The 25037-nt window shown below is 32.1% G+C and overlaps 1 protein-coding gene across 1 annotated transcript in view; it reads right to left on the reverse strand.

Moving 5' to 3' along the window:
• The window catches only part of LOC127708535 (uncharacterized), a 31126-nt gene extending 15221 nt beyond the window's left edge, over positions 1-15905 (reverse strand). The window contains exons 1-5 of the mRNA XM_052213433.1: positions 15837-15905; positions 12933-13003; positions 10135-10245; positions 5081-5149; positions 2677-2732 (exon numbers count right to left, since the gene is read on the reverse strand). Coding sequence (XP_052069393.1) covers positions 2677-2732; positions 5081-5149; positions 10135-10245; positions 12933-12985 — 289 coding nt within the window. The 5' untranslated portion in view covers positions 12986-13003; positions 15837-15905. The remainder of the gene's footprint in view (positions 1-2676; positions 2733-5080; positions 5150-10134; positions 10246-12932; positions 13004-15836) is intronic.
• Between the last annotated feature and the right edge of the window lie 9132 nt (positions 15906-25037).

Consider the following 25037-nt stretch of genomic DNA (forward strand, 5'->3'; position numbering starts at 1 on the left):
CGTAATTTAATAATGTAACTAATCGTCTATCTTGATCAAGTTTCCACCTATCAGGTTGGGTCGATCTACCTGTACAAGTGATTAGCGATCATTAACCGGATATCCCTAACGGCTTTACTGTAATCATGAGGACCCTTTTGGATTATAATACAATAAGGGTCATGCAATTAAATGCAAAAAATGATGGCGGCTAGTGAAACGAAAACAAATTTTGACTTTACTTTTCAATCATAGCGCAGTCATTTAACAATGGCGGGGATCATTTGACGCATGGCGGTAGATAATTTAACAATGGCGATGATCATTTAACGATGGCGGAAGTTAATTTAACGATGTTGGTGCGCCTTCATAAAACAGGTCATGGAGATCCCTGCTGTTTGTTGAAAGAAATCAGGATTTACTTATGAATATGCACATAATAATATAAACCGGCCGTTGCGCAGTCACAAATCAATCGAATCAATATAGTTTTCAGTAAAGGCGTCGGCAATATTTGATTTTGCTTTGGAACACATTATTACTAGAATGTTAAAATTTGGACCCAAGTACTTGTATACGTTTATGTAGTAAGTTTTTATAAATTGATTGGTGGATTTTTGTATTATTTCCTGTCTCATATATTGCATACCAGGAAGTGTACATATAAACGAGATATGAATATGAGCGCTGCTTTACATCGATCCGCAATGCCACTAACAAATCTTGAGATGAGGAACTCAAATTTAGGATCATAACAAAATTATCCATACACTTGTGTATGTTGTGATTTTAAAAATGGACAAAAGAAATATACAGACTTGACCATATGTACATGTTTAGAAAGAACACATTTTTTACTGAATTTTATGATTATTAATATGGGATCATTTCACGAGGAGAGTGCAAATTTTCGATACCTTTCGGGAATAGGCACATTTAGGGAAACTAGATCTTAGTTGACATCAGAAAATATAACTAGCCATGTAGCTTCGATATGACTTTACAATATGGACTGAGGATCAGACAAAAAAAATGTGACTGAAAAAATTGCACATTCCTTGTAAACGACTATTATGCTAAAACTATCATTTTAGGGCATCTTCTTGTGATCACATAATTATTTGAAAAAGAAATATGAAAAATATTTACATTTCCTCAATTCTAATTTATGTTCAGTTTTTGATTCAAACGTTGGATTCCTTTTATTTGCTAATGGTTTAATTATACTCTAAGAGATTAAAAAAAGTCTTCAAAACAGTGTAAATAACCCGAGTGTTTTTGTGATAACTGGAATCTCACTCTTAATATTAAAAAAAAACAAAAGTTTGGTTATTCAACATTATAGTAATAGTAATGTGGAATTATTTATTAATAATAAAAACAATTCATCACAAAATGTTACTGAATACAAGTTTTTATGTTTGCAACTTAAATGTAATGGAAACCTGAATCATAGTTTAGAGGATCTTGCTAGAAAGGCCAAAATTATAAAGTTTTGTTTTCTATAAAAGCTAAATCTTCTTCCGTTGGCAATCTTCCTATACAGGTCTAAAATAATCTTTTTGACAAATTCGTACACCCAGTCTTGACTAACAACTTAGAAATTTCATTTATGGATAGTTATTTGAGCTATCATAGGGCTAACATTCGGTCTGAAAAAAGTGGAAAAAGTTTAGATCCATTCTATTTTATAGACAAAACTCCCTCTGAATATTTTGTAAATTTATATTGGGAATTAAAAAATCTGCTTCAAATGTTGGGGTACGATCTGAACTTGAAGATTGCCGGTAGAACATTCATTTCATTTCAGTCTTTGATTTATCTAGCAAGACTATACACCGAAAACATAAACCCCCTTCTTAAAGAGGCTTTTGTGTTGTTAAAATCTCTTGACAATAACGTTACATATTATTGGTATATATACATATGTCAAGAATATTGTACCTGGTAGCGATAACTTACATTAAATAAAATATTGTAAAAATTTTTAAAGAAGTTAAACCTCTCAAGATTCTTATCAAGAAAGAAATAGAAGACACGTGTAAAATTTTAATTAAAAATAGATTTAGTAGCTATGATTCAAAAACATAAAACTTGGTCAAGATAAAGAATTTACTTACTGTACAACGACTTTATTATAAGAAAATGTTTCACCAAATAGCGTATAAGTGACCAAAATCTTGGAATTGAAAAAGTTAGATATTTAAAAATCCCTCGAGAAGATAGACTTTACAAACTATGCAATGTTCTTAAAACGAGGAACATTTCCTCTCGGAGTGTTGTATACATAATAAATTAAAATTGGATCTATTTAAAAAAAATTAAATGGGAAGACGAATTTATGTTACTCGACTATATTTGCATTCTGATTGTTTGTATATTGATAAAACTGCTAGCAATTAAATATAAAAAAGAGTCCGTATTAAATTGAAGTAAAACCGCCTAAACAATTCACGTTTTTTTTTAATTTCAAAAAACCGTTTATATGAATTTTGTTTAGACTTAACTGCTAAAAGAACACCAACCTTCTTGCGAAATTCAACATTATTCAATTGTCTTGTGCAGACAAACATTTTCGATCCTTTTCATTAACGCTAAGAAAAAAACTAAATCAGATGTAATCGATTTGTTATGTACACACAGAAAAGATTTTGTTTGAAGTGTAAAGTATTAAAATAAACCACTAACTGTACATACCTAATAATCTATGTTCTGGAAACTCTACTATAAAATACCCAAGAGACGAATGTGCACTGAAAAAGAAACAAAAAGGTACAGACAATGATCCATACGGGGTTTTACTCAAAATATCCTTGTTTTCGATATTAAACCTTGAACGTTTCTAATAAAGGTTAATCCAGAAAAGTGCTTCGGAGGCACTAAACAAGACAAATGATATTTTTATTTTATAGCGTTTGGTTAACAACGCTAGAGGTGGACTGCTAATCCCTGATGACATCATCAGCTCAGTAGTCAGTGATTCTTCTCTCGCGTTTAAATAAACTATTATCATAATACCCATATTTGAATCTGGATTATATAATTTTCGACAGGTAACCGACCATGTGGTGGAATATCCTGGTACTCGGTCAAGTAAGAGGAACCAACAGAGGTAAAATCAAAAATACAATCGGTGCAATTTGAGGGGAAAGTTTACTGTTTTCAAAATGATTTTGTTGTGTATAGAAAACATATAACATCGATTATTTCTGAAGTACTTTGTGTCTTTTCTGTTTTTGGTATTTGGTTTCGTGATTTGTATTGATCTTATGAGTTAAGACCTTTTAAATTAATTTTCATAGTTTGTTCTTATGCTGTAACACCATTGTCGTAGGTTAGGGGAGGGTTGTGCGCCCGCAAACATATTTTACCCCGACAAGGTATATGTGTGTCTGTGCAAACTCATGAGATTGGTTGTCTTTTGTTGCTGTTTATCATATTTGTTTTTCGTTTATTGTTTAGTAAAATTTGTGTTTATGTTTGTTGTTCTGTTGTACCACTGTCTCATGTTTAGGGTGGAGTTTGGGCGCCCGCTATTATTTTTAACTCCACCACATTCTGTATGTTTCTGTTCGAAGTCAGTAGTCTGTCATTCAGAAGTTGTTGTTTGTTGTGGAAAGTAAAACAACAAAAATACAGAACTCCAAGGAAAATTCAAAACGGAAAGTCCCTTAACAATTGGCAAAATCAAAAGCTCTAATATATCAAACGAATGGAAAACAACTGTCATATTCATGACTTGGTACAGGCATTTCCTTATGTAAAAAATGGTGGATTTAACCTGGTTTTAATGTTAGATAAACCGTCTTGTATGACAGTAGCATAAAATTCCATTATATATTGACAACAATGTGTGAACAAAACAAACAGACATAATATCATATTTATTCAAAAAATAAGTTTTTTTTCTCAAAACAAACAATATCTGTATCGATTTACATATAAATGCCATTATGATTGACTTGCCTTGAAAATATCATGTTCTTGACATAGTTTTGAAAAAAAGGTGGTTGCCATGCACTATGAATTTCTGAATCATGTTCAATTATAGAGCAAGCAATGGACAGTTAAAGATCATCATCTTATCATTTTAATATGAACAATTATGAAAATACTTGCTATATACTACAGAGTCTTGTGTAAACTGACTATGTTCTTCAGTTGCATTGATAATGAATTTTGACAAGAAATTAAAAAAAGATATCAGATTAAGAGATTTACGAGTTGCAAAAAGTAATAATACTTAAAAAAAAATGGATCTTTCAATTAAAAATTGCCATATTGTAGTTAGTTTGCCTCATTACCAAGTTTAAGCAGGTTTCATGTCAGGAGCATGAACCAAGTATGATGTGAACATGCAAGTGCGTAACAGATCGAGATGCGTGAACACCATACGATGGGGCATATAGGTTATATTACTGCTGAGAAATAAGAAGTTGCAATGTGAAAGCTGTAATCATGACGTTTGTTAAAGATCATAGTTTGAATTCGCCAAAGAATTAAAAAAAGGATCTAGGTATGAAACAGATCTTCTACTTTCGGTAGTATTTGTAGACATTCCAGAATTAACAAATGTGTACAATGAGCAACATGATAGGTGCAACATGTGGATCAGGATCTGCCTACCTTCACTTCCAGAACACCTAAGACCACCTGGGTTTTTTTGGGGTTTGCGTTGCTTGATCATTATGTTTAATGGTTTGCTATGTATTGCTTTGTGAACTTATTTGTCTTTCGTCGTTGTTCTTTTTTTTTACCATGGCATTGTCAGTTTTCATCAACTTATGGGATTTGAATGTCCCCCTCGTTTATTCCGCCTCATTTTAAATTCAAATACATTTGGAGATTCAGTGATATATAGTTATTGGGTGGAAGGGTGTCTTAAAAATATTTGAAAGTGAAGTTATCTCATTGTTGAAGGCCGTACTGTTGCCTATAATTGCTGATAATATGATCAGAGACGAACGTACTTCCAAAGGACGTTTTAAATTCACAACCTGGTTGACATGGTAGTGATCACTGCAGATAAACTGTTTAGACCACTCGTCAATCTAGATCCATCACGAGTTAGAAAGCAATGCAAGATAGAGAGATAGTTTACCTGCTAGGTAGCTTTTGTCCGATCTTTGGCAGTACCTCAAATGGATTAAATTTTGTCGAAATATCAGTTCTAAAAGAAAGAAGTAAACACATTCACATATTTCTTTTACCATCATTCTTATTTTGAGTCATTTGATTGATGTTTTATTTTTACTTCCATTGGCCATGGTTACTGGAAAATTTTAGAAATATATATAAAGTCTATAAAATAGAAAAAACCAACGAAATGACATGTACCGGATAGTTTAGTATAGGGGATACTTCGCAGATAAGGAAAATATTATAAAAATCTTATAATTTGCGCAACGACAGTAATATACAATGTTTGTTTACGAAATGGATGTTATAAAAAAGAAGGCTATTTGTTCACCCAAAATATTTGTCAACAGGATTCTTTTACATCCTCTTCGTTTATTACCGTTGTGGTTTAGAATCGTTGTGCAAATCTTAAGACTTTTACATGTATTTATATATAATTATTTTAACTACGTCATTTGGTGTCTGTTTAATGTTTAACTACGTCATTTGGTGTCTGTTTAATGGTTGTCATTGAAAATCATTCCATATATTATTCATTTCATATTATTATATGCACACAATCACTCCTTACATCAAATAAAGTTATCATTGATATGTTCATTTTCTGTAAAAAATCATTCCATATATTATTCATTTCATATTATTATATGCACACAATCACTCCTTACATCAAATACAGTTATCATTGATATGTTTATTTTCTGTAAACGTACTGTACATAAAATGTTGAATCATTTTTTTTTACATCCATGTATAGAATGCATCAGCCATATTTGGCACAACTTTTCGGATTTTGGTTTTAAAAGCTCTACAACTTCTTACTTGATTTGTCCTTGCAACTGCTTTAATTCAACCGCCACTGATGAGTCTTGTGTAGACAAAACGCGCGTCTGGCGTACATAGTGTTAAACCTGGTATCTTTCATTAGTTTTACCAGCACTGAGTCGATGCTACTGCTGGTAGAACTTTTGTCCCCGCGGGTATCACCAGTCAAATAGCAATTTTGTGTTGATATGAAATATCATTGATTGTTTATTTAAGAATTGAATGCTTCTTTTTTGTAAATTCATTGGGGTGTAAAAGAATGACCGAAGTGCATTTTGTATGAAGTGCGGAAGCGCTTCATTCTAAAAATGTACGCACGGTCAACGCTTTTACAACCCTATGAAATTACTAAAAGAAGCATTCAATACTTATAATTACATTTTTTCGCTATGATCATGAAAAGACGATTACTATCAAGTTTTTCTTTTATTTACCTGTGCACTTTATTGTGAAAACGTGTGGTATCATGTATGTTTCAATTCATGCAATTCATTTTGAAATGAAGAATGACGCGAGATTGCTGTTAGCCAATCAAAATAACGCATAATAATGAAACATGCAATTAATGTAAATTATTTGTCTGTAAATTTACTGTATATAAAATGTTGAATTATTCGTACTTGATTTTGCCTTCCAACTGTTTTGATTCAAGCAACATTGTTGAGTCTTATTCAGACGAAACGCGCGTCTGGCGTACAAAATTATAAGTCTGGTATCTTGATGTTTTTTAAATAATAACTTAATGTTGTAAATTGTACAGTGAAATGTCAGTGTTGGATGAATGTATTATTTAAAGTATTTGAAAAATGTCATAGTCCGGAAAACTTTAATGTTGATCACTCAAAAGAGTGGTGGCGAAAGATACCAAAGCAATATTCAAACTCATTTGTCGATAACAAACTGACAATATCGTTGCAAAAAACGAAAATAACCAAAAGACAAACAGTAGTCTTCAAAACACAACATAGAAAACTCAAGACTGAGCAACTAGAACCCACAAAAATCAGAGGGTGATCTCTGATGCTCCGGAAGTGTAAGTATATCTTGCTTCACTAGTGGCATTCATCGTGTTGCTCATGTAGGTAAAATCCGCTATTAAGTCTAACTCGGTAGGTCACGTTCGAGGAAAGATGATGGGATGTGGTTACGACAATTGGAACATATCCGTTGTCATATGTGAAACATATATTCCATAAGAGTCAACAAACTCTTGGTGTTGTCCGTAAAATTTTCGAAGGGATGATTCAACTTCACCACTTGGAACTCTGGGATTACAAACTTCCTTGTTAGCAGCAATTATCTGTCAAGGAAATCTTGAAAGGAAATGCAAGCTTTGGAATATCGTATCAACTGGGAGATATATACTCAATATGCTGGCCCTGCTGGAATGTTGCTACATAGAAATCGATACTTCATAATTGGGAAGCTGACAGCATCTCTTTGGCGTAAAGTTTTACTTTCAACAGATCCTCATAGTCAGTTTATAGATGTAAGTCAAGATATGAGACAGACTAAACTGTATCTGTTCTATCTTTTATTTAATGTTCGTGGTCAACATAGTCACTGAAATTTGAATTATATATATAGCAGAACGTGACGTTAAGGAATAATGTTACCTTCTTTTAATTCTTCCTAATAAGCTCCTGTATGAAGCCAGTCTCATATGAATAAAGGAAAAAGTCGTCAAGAAGACAAACACAGTTGATTCCTATGAGAATGGCGATTGTTTGTTGTAAAACACGTCCTCCAAACGTAATAAGTATGTGTTGTCTTCATAATGTCAGTTTCGAATATTTTTTTGTTTGAATTAGATTCATTTGTTACAAAGTACAATTTATTCCTCCCTAAGATAAGATACATGTATCTACGATGCCTATTCCTTTTAATGGAACAAAGCAGGACCAATTCTTTCAATTTGTCTTTTAGTTTGAAATGGAGAAACACCTAGTTTTTGGTGGGGCTCGTGTTGCTCAGTCTTTGGTTTTCTATGTAGTTTTGTGTAACTGTTGTTTTGTCTTTTTGTGTTTTCTCTGCGTTGTCAGTTTATTTTTCGACTTATGAGCTTGAATGTCCCTTTGGTATCCTTCGCCTCTGTTTATGTAAAAGGTAGAAAAGTCAAATGTTTAATACTATTGCAAAATGAGAGACTAAGAGATTTTAATATAATGTTAGAATTATGTAGTATCCACATTTGATTCATCCCGCCCCTGGAGTAGTTAGTTTCACAATAACTGTGCAGCCCTGCTTTAATTTGATTGCTGATGATTTTGATGTTAATAATTTAGAAAAAATGTTTCGTGAAGCACTTGGAAGACCATAACGTTGTTTGTAATGACACTTATGTAATTCAAGTATCTAATACAGCGAACGAAGATCCAGTTCTTCATCAATAGCTGAAATTCCAAAGGAACATAGAACATATCCATGATTATTCAGTATTTCTTTCTTGGTAAGTGTTGTGGCGGTATATGTTGAGTTTCCAAGTGAATGTCAATACCTGATTTCTTTATCATGCATTTTATGTAATGTGATTTACACACAAACAGGATGCTGTTTATGGCTTTATTTGGGGGGACAACATAACATCTGTCATGGACGTAGAACAAGTGCCTAGCAACATTTTGGTCTTTAAAGATCGATTTAGCATGTGTATTCAAAGACCCATTTTATTAATTCTAATTTTTATTAATGACATCATTGTCTTTGTCAATTCGGAAAGAGAATCAACAATATAAATAAACAAATTTCTGATTAAACTTGTGTCCAAAACATAAAACATTCTACGATTCTATATATCAAATGTATCCTGTAAGTCATTGTAATTTAAAGACTCACGCGATAAAAATTCAGCATGTTTTCATGCAAACACTTAATAATATGAACGAGCTCAAGGAAAATGGACACAGAGCAGAAGAAAATTTGAAACGGAAATGCATCTCAATACAAGATAAAGATTATCCAGATATTTTAAAATAGAAACACATATACTTTACTCAAGACATGGCTTCAATAAGAGGATTCAAGAAGATTAGTGAGTGTGTCAGCTTTGCGATAAAAAGGACACGACTTGTTCAAAAACCAAGCATAAAAGGTTGCATTGGGAACTGAATATACAACAAACTATCAAAAATGTATAACAAAAATACTGAATTCTAAGGTAAATTCAAAAAGGGGGAGTTTTTACAAACTGACAAAATCGAACGTTAGCAATCAACAGAACGAGTGAAAAACTACCGTCATATTCTCGACTTGGCACAGGCATCCCCAGAAGAAAACAGTGGGTCTAACCATTAGTACCTTACTTTGGAATGTATAACTCTGACGGGAATAAGGTACTGACGACAATACAACATTATTGACAAAATTTAATTAGGAATTCAGCGTTGATGAAGTCTTTGGCCTTTGTTAGTCTTGATTGTTTTTTAATTTTAGTTCATTTATATGTTTTGGAGTTTAGTATGACGTCCATTTTCACTGAACTAGTACACAATTTTATTTAGGGGCCAGCTGAGGACCACCTCCGGGTGCGGGATTTTCTCGCTGCGTGGAAGACCCATTGGTTGCCTTCGGCTGTTGTCTGCATTTGGTCGGGTTGTTGTCTCTTTGACATGTTTCCCATTTCCATTCTCAATTTTATTTGACAATGACAACAGTAGCTATAAAACAAAATGATGATAAAAACCCCAACATAATTCATGTTAAACTTGACTCCAATAGAGAATTCATACACGAATTGCTAGTTAAAGACGTTAGCGGAATGATAACTTATTTTGAATTTGAAGAGACCTATATTAGCCCATTTAGACAACCATACAAGTTTTCGATGGTAAAAACATAAAGCACACAACGAAAACAACTACATTGATGTTTTAAAAAATATGATTGAAAATCCAACAACCCCAAGCATAGATTGTTAATGATGAATTCGGTGGAAAGAAGCCAACCAAACAACTTAACCATAATTCTCAGACATGAAATCGAGCAATTTTTGCTGTAAACAAACCAAAATAAAAAAGACTGGTACGCTCAGATTCAGTAGCAAAAAATGCTCTAGAGAAAGGGCTACAGGAAGTGTTGTGAATCACGGTGGTGTTTCAAATGACTGAAACTATATAATACAGAATAACTGTCCTTAATAATCAATGTCCTTGACTTTGATCAAGCTTTCTTTTAACTTTGCTTTTTTATTACCTGTCTAAGTTTTGGTCTTTATTCTCTGTAGTTCCTTCTGTGTTTATGTCTTCATCAACTGGTGTACTTTGTTGGTCTTTTGGAATATTAGGTAGTACTGAAAATCTAGATCTGAATATATATAAATAAGTACTAATTTTAATTCACCTACACGACAAAGTAAAATGTACAACAATAAAAGTACTATGAACAACAATAAACGTACTATGTATAACAGTAATTAAACTAGCAAACTAAGTAAGTTTATAACTATATGCGTCTGGACAACAAGCTATCTTCTTGTTATCAAATTGTTAAATTGAAAGCAAAAGTTGTATTGGATAGAGTTTAATATTGAAAAATGATCCATGTTTCACACAAAAAAAAATGGTGATGGTTTGAACAAAGTTTGAACTATCACCGCTTTATCAAACAAATCAAAAGATAAATTCGAGTATTAAATTATAAAATATTATTCACAAAAAAAGTAAAAATTTTCTGAAAAAGTACATACTCCATACTGCAAAAATATGTTTTTCGTCATATAAAATGAGTGCTCTGACTTCATGTATGGTGACTGCAATTATTCCATTTAACTATTATACGAGATACCAAAGATAAAGACCCCTCATGATTTTAGTAGTGTTAGTGTTGCTCAATTTTGAGTCGTCTGTCAATTGATAGTAGTATTTGGACTGTTTTTAAACGGGATATCACATATTCATATTAACTGTGATGCTTTTTAAAAAGCCGTAACTTTAGATACGATCCATGTAAACTCATTGATCCTTTGAAATAACTCATTCCTAAAGGTTTTCAATTTAATAAAGCTATTTTCAACTCATTTCTTAAGTTTTTTCTTTGGTTGTGCTGTTTGTGGTGGGTTGAGCGCTCACAAACATTTTAACACCGCTACATTGTAAATGGGCCTGTCCTAATTTAGGAGCCTGTAATTCAGTGGATAGCGTTGGTACATGTTTGGCATACTGGTCGTTTGTAGATAGTATTCTAAAAATAAGCTCTTAAGTTTTCTCGCTTGAATATTAATATTTTCACATTTTTCATGTGTAGCCTTTTAAAGCGAACTATACGGTTTGGTTTTTCTCATTATTTAAATCCTTATGGTGACCTATAATTGCTTATATTCACGTCATTCCGGAGCACCTGAGATCACCCCCAGTTTTTTGGTGGGGTTCGTGTTGCTTAGTCTTTAGTTTTCTATGTTGTGTCATCTGTACTATTATTTGTCTGTTTGTCTTTTTATTTTTGGCCATGGCGATGTCAGTTTGTTTTCGATCTATGAGTTTGACTGTCCCTCTGGTATCTTTCGTCCCTCTTTTTAACTCAAGTGGATGGTTTTTTCATTGTCAATTATATAAAATCTCCTTATTTTTATATAAATGTAAAATTCAAGGAGAATTGAACGTCAGGGTATGATTTAAGCTTGTTTATTACCAAAGATCCTCGCAAGGGTAAGCATACAATGAACGAGTAAGGGTCTATAAAAGCCATTACGAATTGCTTGGGCGGGGATATTTTATTCTTAAGACTGTTTTCCAATTTTCTTTTTATATCGGAATAATTCCCCGTGAATTTGACATTAATTAAAATGAAAGGGAAGCACAACAGAGAGGTCTTTGTTGATCATTTCTCTTTACATCATAGCAGATTAGAAGTGCCGACCAGTTAGTTGGCTTCAAAGTTATTCTTATGGAGTATTTACACTGTCACCAATACTTGTAGAAAATATCCTATTTGCTCTTATAGTCTGGCTATGTTAATGTTTCCCGTTTAGTGTTTATGTTGGCAATTCAAGAGAGAAAGATACTGGTGCACGATTGAGAGCTTCCATTTCAGATATTCTTATATAAGTTCATTTTTTACTTGTCAGATAGTGCCAACTAGTGTGTAAATTTGTAAAAGACAATGAATGCATTTGAAACAGATTGAATACATAAGATTAACTGATTTGAAAGGATAAATAAAAAGTTGTAATTTGTTGTTATTAGGACAAGAGATAGATTTTGGATGCATCATTAAATGTTTAGTACATTAATTAAACGATAAAAAAAAATCCAACGAATGGAACATGTATGACTTGTTTTAGTCGTAAATTTTCCGTCCCGATATCGTTTATCTAACTGTGGTAAAATGATATTTCAAAATATCATTCCAAACATATAATTTAGAATATAGCGATTGAAACTGAAGTATGTATACCAGTTGTATCTACACTTAAGCTCCTATATATATATATCTTTATTCTCACAAAGCCAATGCATTACATCGGTACAGAGATATAGGTATCTACACTTAAGCTCCTCATTAATTTAAAATTGAATGGAATCAAAAAATTCTGCAATAGGCTATCATACCCAAACACAAAAAAATATTTTGTAATAATTAAGAATGTAAAAAAACTTTATACTTAGACATAATGTCCTCTCAAGATTATTGTTGAAAATAATTTGTTTGTCTGCTTATTTGTAAAAATATCAATCTTACGAAAAAAACGTCTTTTGTTTACCATAAGAAATTTTCGTACTGAAAAAAATCTAATTTTGCAGACGGTTTGGCCGACGAAACCTCTCATTTTAAAGGCAGTAGCGTCTTTTTAGCATCTTTACTCACTCGAGTGAAATAATACCTATATCAAAGTAATAAAACATAAGTGCTCTGATATCCATGCAACCGTTTACAAAGTTGATGACTTGTTTTTTGTCAGGGGGTATCTGGAGAGAGTTAAAATGAAGGGATATATATAAAATAATAATATTTTATGTACATGTAGTTAAAAATAGATTAAGAATTTTTCTTACAGCCTTCCTGATTGGAGAGGGAATTCCTGATTGTCCTCATTGCTATCCACCATCTCATTAAACTGTCTAGTCTGCAAATGTAAAATCAAATTTATTTCACAATATGAATATGCCGAGGACCGTGGCACTACACAGCGCAGTCGTATATATTTTTTATGTGTTTATACAGTTTTACATTTTTGTTTCACATACATGTAATCTGGATCCATGATAAACTAATCTCATTCTCTTGACTCTTGTAGCCTAGGGTAGGAGGAGGAGGGAGAATTCAGTAAAAAAGTAAAATATTTGTTTCTGCAACCATCCTCAAGTGCAACGCCTATAAGTTGTCATATTATGACGAGTGCTTATCTGATGCTATGAAGAGGATTGAATGTCAACATCTGTCGTCTACCCTATATCTATTTCAAGTTATACGTATAGATTATTACGTGGCATTTTTCATATCGGACCCTTTATAGGCCCTTGGTCATGATATCAGCCCAAGAGCCTGAGGCTCGAGGGATGATATCATGAACGAGGGCCGATAAAGGGTCTGATATGAAAAATGACATGTAATGATCTTTTTATCATATACTTCAGCAGAAGAAATACAGACAAGAACTATTAAAATTTTGTCTTTCTTTAAACTTCTAGATAATAATTTACAGACAACCAAATACAAATTTATTAATTTTAATTGTTTTTATTGATATAACAAGCATTTAATTTATTACGTGACATATCACAACAATTATTATGTTCTGAGTTTGAAAAATGTATTGTCACATTTCCTGTGGTTGACATATGATAAAGGGTCTGATATGAAAAATAACATAACATATAAACCTCAATTCATTTCTTTAGTTTCAATAGTTATAATTATAAGCTTTCCGCACTTTGTTATCGTTTTTTATAGACTCGACAAACGCAGCCGTGTCGTCCCTGTTTACAAACAAATTTCCGGAAATGCACGAAGTCGCATGTGATAAACCCCACGGACAATAACGGAAAGGCATGTGATAACATTCCGGATGCAGTCAATAAAGGTTCGTTTATTAGCCCGCCGAGGAAATATTTAGGAATCTGTTTAATAAACATAATAACCCTTTCAAAGCCTCTTAATTAGTTTTAAATATTATTGAACTGTAAAATTTAAGTAATATTTTATACAAGTATATGATGAATCTAATTATGTACATGTATTACTTAGTAAACATTATATGTACTGTCTTGAAACGTTCAATACTAAATGTAATGAATATGAACTGTCAGCTATATGGCATTTAGATTCATGTTTTTTCATATATATACATCCCCAAGTGAACAAAATAATTGTTGATTCATAGCCAATTAAAGAAATATATCAATCAACGGAAAAGATGTACACAATTGAAGGCCACTACCGTTAGGTCTTCAACAAGAGCAAAATCAAGGCCATTATGTATAGCACAGTTTTGGTATAACGATAGAAATACAAAAAAAATATTTAAGGTGGTACCTAACACTACAGGGAGATAACTCTGTAAAAATCAACTAAACGTTTTAATCACGTTGTATTGTTAAGGAAATATTAAGCTTCTCAATGATCAAAATTAGTGTTTGTCAAACTGCTATATAACCAGTGAAATTTTTCTGATAAAGTGGTTGGTTCAAATTATTTGAAATTTTTATATTTTTGTCAAAGGGTCAAAGTAAACATTTTGTCAAAATTTTAGGAAAATTAAACGAGCCAAATTAATATTAGTCAAGGTGTTGGGTACCACCTTAATACAGGAAAACATAATATTCCCCGTGAATAGATTAATAAACAAAATACTTGTGATTGGATGTTTACGATCAAATATATAATAATTGAATAATTTATTGTTATTTGCTTGAATGAAAACATCTTTTGCAAACAATTGATAACAATTTCTTTTTTCACTTGATATCTTATATCAGGGAACGCATGATGCAAGTGCAGCTGATTCGTTAACCATAATAAAGACATTAATACAGACGTTATTAAACAATCATTTTATGTTACGTATTCACTTAAAGGCTTAGTACGATTCTGTTAGATGTCATGTATTCCTTCTTGCTTTTAAACTATATGTTAGCTGATGTGCTAAAGAGTTTTATATACTGTTGTTTTTCTTTTGGTCTATTTCGTGTTTTGCGATCGCGTTGTCAGTTTTCGACCTACGGGATTAAAGTCCCTTTGGTGTCTTTTGTCTCTCACTTTTGTGACAAACATTGTAAATTACGTAAAGACATCGGAACTACGCTTTACTATCGACATTTTCAACAAAATATTTGACCTACTGTAATACAAGTATATAATTGAATAATTATCACAAAAAAAAAATGTATCGAATTTTTAACATCCTTGGGTAAACCAAAACTTGAGTAGTACAAGGAGATCAAATGATTAGTATACGATCTAAACTTGATAAAAGTCAAGTTATTTAACGTTTCAACTAAATATATCTACACATGTATAAAATTATTTAAAATATTGTATATAATAATTCTTTTGATAGTATCTCATATTTCTAAATAGATTGGCACTTGTATATGTTTTAGCATTTAAATTCATGGTATTTTTACTCTTAGTCTTAATAACATTTTACTTTATATATGGCTATGAATGTTTTATGTTAACAAAACCTGCCATGCGAATAACAGTCAGTTAAATCAAGCAGATGTATTTGTCAACAGTGAAAACAGATATTTATTGAACACAAAATGAAAAAGCAGTACTATAATAACGCCAACTTGAGACCTTACTTACTCAATCATCCTTCATATTATCAGTAAAATTCCAGTTTTGAAATTAATGTAATTCATAATAAAAAGATTAAATGTGAGATAGGCCTGCTGAATTGTTTTTGAAGGGGTCGTACTTTTAAAAAATAAATTCAATAAATGGTAGTGTCTTACCGTTAAATGAATTACCACTTCGTTATAATGTAATCACAATTTGTGTCAACCAGGATGTTTGAAAGATTCCATGGCTACTGTCACGTGAATCAAGTTGATTAATATATTCAATTCGTTCAGTAGTTTAGACTTGTTATAAACAAAAAAGTATTCCCCGTGAATAGATTAATAAACAAAATACTTTTGTGATTGGATGTTTATGATCAAATATATAATAATTGAATAATTTATTGTTATTTGCTTGAATGAAAACATGTTCATATATGTATTCGCATGTACACGAACATGCGTACAAATTTTGTAGATTGATCGGAAGGAAGGTCATAGACAATAATTCTGTTCCTAGCTTGCATTTAAATTGAAAACATATGAGACCTTACTTACTCAATCATCCTTCATATTATCAGTAAAATTCCAGTTTTGAAATTAATGTAATTCATAATAAAAAGATTAAATGTGAGATAGGCCTGCTGAATTGTTTTTGAAGGGGTCGTACTTTTAAAAAATAAATTCAATAAATGGCAGTGTCTTACCGTTAAATGAATTACCACTTCGTTATAATGTAATCACAATTTGTGTCAACCAGGATGTTTGAAAGATTCCATGGCTACTGTCACGTGAATCAAGTTGATTAATATATTCAATTCGTTCAGTAGTTTAGACTTGTTATAAACAAAAAAGTATTGGCGTTACTCAATTTAGCATTTATTGTTTATTGAGATCAGGTGCAGGAATTTGACAACCCATTTACATTCATTTTATTACTGATAATATTGAAATATTAGAGATTACCAGTTGTGCCTGTTTATAGGCAGTAAAAATATGTGACTAGTTTTAGATAAAATTACTTTCTGTACTATTGAATGTAAAGACTTTAAAATAACCTATTGGAGTTTGATAAAACTGTAAAGAGATTTAAATCATTTCTCACTAAATGCTTATCGAAATAGTCTAAAAACCTGATCTGAAGGAACCTGAGTCACATCATTGTATTTTGACGCACTGTTCGATAATTGTTTTCAACAAATTCCCAACATTTATCTTAATTCTGATAAAACATATTAGCTATAGTTTTACTGTGAAATTAAAAATGATTTCCTAACTAGTAGAATGTGGACTACCACTTGACGAAAAATCCTAATCATTTGGCTGTCTTTAGTCCACTTTTGTGACTTCAACATATAAGAACAAGACATGTATGTATACAAGAAGATTTTCTTTTGAAATCATGTGCCTCTTTAAGGTAGCACAATACAAAAGCAACTAAATTTTATCAAAATTTCATTTTCAGCTGTTTTTGTTACTTCTTAATATTTCAAAACCACAGAAGAAAAATTTATTTACATATCTTGCACTGTTAAAGAGTTTTGATGATAATTAGTTTTATAAACAAATGCACGTGTCTTACTGATACAAGATTAGAACATGTGGGCAGTTCTTTGTGGTTAATCAATAGAATCATTTGAAAGCTTTATGACCACTGACCAGCAATAAAAATAACAGTTACGAAAAAGAGGTGGATTAGGGATTTATGGAAAAAAGAAGATCATGAATTCCAAATAAAAATACATTTCTATATTGGAGCTGCCAGGAGAAAAAAAAACAAAACTACTATTTTTGGAGATATAGAGGGAATCAAAATATAAATGTATAGATATTAAACAAATATAATTGTGCAACAATTTTAAATGTTGCTGATTTTTATACTAGAATTTCAAACTGCAAAAAACAAAAAAAATCTACTTTGTGTAAAACACCATATTACCATTGTATACGATTATAACAATAGAAATCCCCCATAAGGACTAAAACAACTGATCATTTTGTGTACACATGCATAACTTACTTTTTGTAACAATGCAAAAAATAAAATATATTATTTTATGTACTAAAAGAATAAAATCCATATTGAAAAAAGTAAATGCAATGTGAAATTAAATTTCTGAGATCATTAATAGTAAAGGTTTATCATGGTGGGCGGAGTTTTGACCATATCAGTAGCTACTGACTTACAGCAAGGTCAATAGTGATATAACATCTCCCGCCAGATCTGATTTTTGATGCATAGGGTGTGCATTTTCTTTATAAATTTACAATTGCTGAAATGAAATGCTTTCATACTGGTCAAAAACTAATTGATTTATGATTAAAGGCAAATCCGGAAGTATCCCCATGCTACATGTGTGAATTATATTGAAGTTAATGGGGTACACGTAGAAATATCCTTATTTATTCAATTGTGTGACACATTCATTTTTAATGAAGTTTTAAATGAAATTAGCTCCTAGATGGGTGCATCTATATGCCTGATTTTCACACATGTTGTTCCTTGACCAGTTATCTTCAAAATAGTGTGTTAGATTTCCAAAAACATTAATAGAACAAATTTTATACCCCATTAAATTTAGTGATCTCTTATGAATTGAGGTTGCAAACTTCATTGAAGGTTTATGAGCGAATGAAATACCATAGAAAAAATCTGAGACACCCTTTTGGAGGTCAAACTGTGTTGTACAAGAATCTATAAAATATTTTGGTTTGGTATGAATAACAAAGAAGCTAATTTCATTCAAGTGTGAACATCACAATATCAACTAATTACATAATAATTAATTATGAAATAATTATGTTATAATGAAATTATCACCATTTGAAAGATTAATCTTTCTTCTTTCTCTAGATCTTCTAGACTGACCAACTGATCATTTTGTGTACACATGCATAACTTACTTTTTGTAACAATGCAAAAAAATAAAATATATTATTTTATGTACTAAAAGAATAAAATCCATATTGAAATAAGTAAATGTAATGTGTAATAAAACTTCTGAGATCATAAATAGTAAAGGTTTATCATGGTGGGCGGAGTTTTGACCATATCAGTAGCTACTGACTTACAGCAAGGTCAATAATGATATAACATCTCCCGCCAGATATGATTTTTGATGCATAGGGTATGATTTTCTTTATAAATTTAAAATTGCTGAAATGGAATGCTTTCATACTGGTCAAAACCTAATTGATTTATGATTAAAGGCCAATCCTAAAGTATCCCCATGCTAGATGTGTGAATTATATTGAAGTTAATGGGGTACAAGTAGGAATATCATTATTTATTCAATTGTGACACATTCAATTTTAATGAAGTTTTAAATTAAATTAGCTCCTAGATGGGTGCCCCATATGCCTGATTTTCACACATGTTGTTACTTGACCAGTTATCTTCAAAATGGTGTGTTAGATTTCCAAAAAACATCAATAGAACAAATTTATACCCAATTAAATTTAGTGATCTCTTATGAATTGAGGTTGCAAACTTCATTGAAGGTTTATTAGTGAATGAAATACAATAAGAAAAATCTGAGACACCCTTTTGGAGGTCAAACTGTGTTGTACAAGAATCTATAAAATATTTTGGTTTGGTTTGAACAACAAAGAAGCTAATTTCATTCAAGTGTGAACATCACAATATAGCAACTAATTACATAATAATTAATTATGTAATAATTATGTTATAATGAAATTATCACCATTTGAAAGATTAATCTTTCTTCTTTCTTTTGGTACCTCATTTATAAAATTTAATGCTGGATGACAGAAATTACATCAGTTTAAAGTTGTCTGATTGGGGGTGAAAAAATCTTTGTATTGTGCTACCTTAAATCACAAACATCGTGAAATTGTCATGTTCCAATGCCAGTCTCGTTTTTTGTTTGTTAACATGATTTTTCTCTTTCTTATTGATTTTCGAGATTTGAAAATCGGTAAACTACTGTCGCCTCAATACAACAATTTTCAGCTGAAGATCTGGTGAATCACCGCAATCCACCATAAAAAGTTTGATTATAGTAGTAGTGGGTAGATTTTACTTAATTTAATCACACTTGTCGTTTTATTGACCTCTTTCTGCAAACACCTGATAGCTAAGCAAATAGTTATATATATTTATTCTCATTAACCAAAGTACAATTGTAGCAACAACATGGAAATGTATAGTATCTTAACAAAGATTTAATACAACAAAGATAAAGACACATGTTCGGGAAGCCATTTAATCATTTAAGTATGATAAATTTAGACATTCTCTCTTTGTTGTTCAAGAGTGATATTTTTTATTCAAAAGCCCCAATCGTTATATATACATATAAAACGGCAATAATCTGTCTAAAAAAAGTTAGTTCTTTCTCAATGAATGTGGACTTCCTTGTAATTTCCAGTTACATAACGAACATTAAGAATGGAACAAACACTCACTGATCAGTATAAAGAATTCTGGTATGTAGTGATTAAGAACTCCCTAAAAAAATAGAAAACATGTATAACAAAAATACAGAACTCCAAGGCATATTCAAAAAGGGGGAGATCATAACTGACAAGATCAATTGTTATCAACCAACGGAACAAGTGGAAAACAACTGTCATATTCATTAGTACAAGTATATTATAGAATTTTTAAAGAAAACAATGATTTTGAATGTTATTTGAATATTTTTGGTAATAACTTTCTGTCGATTTCGAATTGTACACCACTCCATACCAACAGAAAGTGGACGTTGATATCACTTTGACTTATTCCAAAGGAAACAAAAAATCTGCTATATGCCAGAAAAATAGGCGACGAATATCATTGTAGCATATAAATTTACTGCTATGAAAACAAAGAGGAAAGTTTATTACATCAGACCATAAACAATCAAATATCACCAATGGTTTAATTAAAAAAAGATTTCTATGTTATAAATGACTTTGCAAATCGAACAGAGGAACCAACGGTAGTAAATGGAATTTCAAAATGCAAAATGCATATACTTTAATATTTTTATTATTCTTGTTAATTTGTTTTTTGTATATTGTTTATAAATGTATTAAATTTATGTAACACATTAAGCATTTTAGGTTACATGTTAATGTTTCCTTTTCGAGATTACAACATCTACCTTAAGGCTAAATGGAAGGTGGTTACCATAGAGAATTTACGCATTTATTAATATTATATCAGTGTGATTGAGTGCAATTTACAATAAGTACATTTACAACAACATGGCACAAATTACAAATTAAAAAGGAATAGGTGCTGTATGTACCATCTCAGCTACATTGTTTGTCAAGGGAATGAATATGATAGTTATATCAGGAGATAGAGAAAGTAGAGGCCCAAAACATCAACTAAGATTAGGTCACCACCCAATAGAGGGTTCGTGGACGATTTAACCATCACTACAGATACACATGTTCAGGTTAGATTGGTGTTAGAACCTTAAAAGAGACTGTAACATGGACAAGGAAAGCTTCCAAGCAAAAGAAGTCTAGAGCTCTAATAATAAGGAAAGGGAAGAGCACACACCAAATTGAACTGAAGGTGCAAGGAGAAGTCATTCCATCAAATGCTTAGGAAAGTGGTTTGATGACTCTTTAAGTGACAAGAACAATATTAGGAGAATCGCACAACAAGTATCAGAGGGAATGAGGAACATCGACAAGACAGGTCTACCAGGAAAATTAAAGGCATGAATATACCAAAATTATAGCTTACTGTTCGGTGTGAGCCAAGGCTCCGTGTTGAAGACCGTACATTGACCTATATTGGTTTACTTTTATAAATTTTGACTTGGATGGAGAGTTGTCTCATTGGCACTCATACAACATCTTCTTATATCTATGGACTCCTGCCAAGGATATCATGGCCACTCATGTTGTACGAAATTAAACTGACAACAGTTGAGAAGCTTGAAAGAACCATCAACAAACATCTAAGAACATGGTTAGGTGTTCCACCTATTTTTTACATCTGTAGAGCTGTACAGCCGGACCGCCAAGCTGCAGCTATCATTAACATCTATAATGGAAGTTAATAAAACTCGTCTTGTAATGACAATGAAAGAATCTAGAAACGACAGAGCAGGACCAGCAGGTGTTCAAGTAAGAACAGGACGAAAGTGATCAGACTACAAAGCAGTTTCAGAGGCAGAGATTAGATTGAGGCATGAAGAGATTGTAGGAACAGTGGCAGTAGGAAGACAGCGCCTTGGTACATCGAATAGCTGCTACTGGATAAAATCTAACACTCAAGAGAGACGAAGTCTAGTTTAGAGAGAGATGAAATCTAGATAAGAAGAAAACAGACAAAGACAGTAGAATTAGGGAGACAAGGTGCTTGGTCAAGATGGGAATTAGAACAACGATCCCTTACATGGTAAGAAACTTGGCGATATCCTAAATTCCAACTACAGTTCCTTCTAAGATCAGTTAATGATAATCTTTTACCAACACCTACAAATCTGCACAAGTGAAACCTTTCAGAAACCCCTTTCAGATTGCCCCTTGTGCGACAACAGAGGAAGCATGTACCTTCAGGATGCAATATTGCTTGAACACAGGGAAGATATACATGGCGACACATTCAAGTACTCCGGGAACTTGACGAAGTGATAGAAAAACAGAGGAAAGAAGCAAAAAGCATAAACAAACAAACCTATCAAGATCCAGTTTGTGAAGGAGGGGGAACTATGTGAGAAAAGTAAACAAAACACGTCAGAAATGATAAACCGGGCAAGAGATTGGCAGCTAAAAGTAGATCTAGGAAATACGCTACAGTTTCTTGATATTGTATCAACTAAACTAAGACCCGACATGGTTCTCTGGTCTTCAGGCAGTAGGAAAATAGTAATTATAGAGCTGACAGTTCCCTGGGAGGAGATATGTGGCGCAGCCAATGAAAAAAGAGGGCGAAGTATGATGGACGGTTGGCAGAGGGCAGAGATAGAGGATGGCGGACATGGAGCTTTCCTGTTAAGGTTGGCAGAGGCTTTCTTGCACAGTGAGTGTGGAGGTTATTATCAGCAGTAGGAGTGATTAGACTTATTACCGGGTTTGTACTTACATGAGCAACACGACGGGTGCCACATGTGGAGCAGGATCTGCTTACCTTTCCGGAGCACCAGAGCTCACCCCCAGTTTTTGGTGGGGTTCGTGTTGCTCAGTATTTATTTTTCTACGTTGTGTTTTGTGTACTATTGTTTGTCTGTTGGTCTTTTTTCTTTTTTAGCCATGGCGTTGTCAGTTTATTTTCGACTTATGAATTTGAATGTCCCTTTGGTATCTTTCGCCTCTCTTTTACATAGACGAGCAGCTATTCAGGAAATGAGCCAAGCAGCAGATAAAGCATCTTGCGGGATATGGATGAAAAAAGACAGTAGTAGCTTGAAACCAACCATAAATGCAGTGATTGATCACCACTGTGGACCCCCATCCAAAGAGGGTACTGAGCTAGGGGTTAAAACACATGCTAATGGATGGCCTCGGCTGAGGACATTGATGGATGCAGTAATTTCAACAGTACTGTGTGTAAGTAAATCATTCTAAAACATTTGCACAGCTTTTTTTCAGGCGAACGTTTGCTTTTTATATTCACCTTTGACCTTTGAACAGGAATTGTAGTGTTCAAAGTTTTAAATATACAAAAAGGAGCAAAAATTAAAATGACACTTTATACATTTTATGCGTCCGAAGAGCTTTACTGGATTTACCTTCGTCAAGAACGCTCAAAGCTGAATATTTGAAAGCCAAGGATGTATAAGAACAGAAACCGTTGAAGAGCAATACGAGCAAAATGAGCATAATATTAATAGTCAAACACATTTAAGGTCAGCTTTGCTTTAGGGAGTTCAAACCTTTGTTTCTTAATAATTAATAAATTTATAAACGGACAGTTTTTTCATTTCAAATATTAAAGTAGTTTTCAAAAGTAAGACTGTATATTAATAATCTATGATCTAGAGCTTTTGGAGAGTTTTTGTTGAGCAGTAGTCAGTGTATTTTAAATAGGTCAGGTAATCTTAATTTAATAGTATTATACATCCAGTCACCACAGATGGAATATTTAGCGTTTCATATATTTGATAGTCCACAGTTATCATTCCTAACATTCCTGCGCCAAGCATTGTTTATTTGTAATTATAAGTAACTAGATTGTATTAGATGACAGGAAGTTTCTTTTTTCAGTTACGAATTTTGCCCAGTAATTAATAGTTCGACATTTGATAAAAATATACAGTGGGTCTCAAAAAAATTCCCGATATATGATTGTCAAGCGTAAACCGTTTTTTACATTAAGCTAAAGTTAAAAACATTTTAAAACGTTGTTTTTCATTCGTTTGATGTGTTTGAGCTTTTAATTTTGCCATTTGATAAGGGTCTTTCCGTTTAGAATTTTCCTTTGAGTTCAGTATTTTTGTTATTTTACTTTTTATTTTTATGACACAATATTTGTCCATTTCTCAGACTTCGCAATCATATAGAAATATCGGCTTCACTGTTATGTCGTACATTTGTAGTTGGCATTTAATGTTTTTAAAATGAAACCTTCCTTGTTTCTTTTTCAGCTTGTTCCTCTTTTACATTTGTGAAACGTCATTTTCTGGAAATTCAAACACAATTCTTTATCAATATTGAGCTTAATTTCATCATATCGGAAAATAATATTCTGCAGGGTTCTGACATTGAAACAGTTTGTAGATTTAATTGTGTTTACGTCAAAAGCACAGGTTCAACTGCGTACAGTATAAATACCAGTTTTTAAAACACACTTAACTCGCTCTCTTTTTCATTTGAGAACAATTTCAAATCATATATTTTTTTTGTTCTGATAAAACTTAGAGCAATAGATAAAAGTAAAATAAATGAAACTTTACATGCCGTATACCTATATTAAATTCAAAATAATCTGAATATACACTATGACTGAAGATTCGTTATTTCACATTGTAATACATGTGAACTGTAGTAATATACATATTCCCATTCATTTTATGAAAGACAGGTTTTGACAGAGGACAAGATTTCCAAGCTGTTTCGTATACTTTATCATCAATAAAAGTACATAACAGGTTTTTACTTTGTTTCAATAATTGAAATCGTACTAAAGGAAATTAAAGGCATTTGGACAAAAAGGTCAAGCGACTACGTTAAACCAGTGAATTTCAACGGGAACACCGATAAGCCCTTGATGCTTGCTCAAAACTGTTCCCCTTTCATAAAGTAAATAAATATTAATAAAACTTTCTCAGACAAAGTTGACATAAGATGAATTTAACTATTCTGATTATGTACTTCTTGTTCATTTACCTGCGAACGTTGCAGCGTATTTACGCACCCCTGACTTTAAAATGTTTAGGTTTGAGCGTTCCTGATGAAAGTTAATCC

This window comes from Mytilus californianus, unplaced genomic scaffold (assembly GCF_021869535.1).
Source record: "Mytilus californianus isolate M0D057914Y unplaced genomic scaffold, xbMytCali1.0.p SCAF_7, whole genome shotgun sequence".
NCBI classification, from domain to species: domain Eukaryota; kingdom Metazoa; phylum Mollusca; class Bivalvia; order Mytilida; family Mytilidae; genus Mytilus; species Mytilus californianus.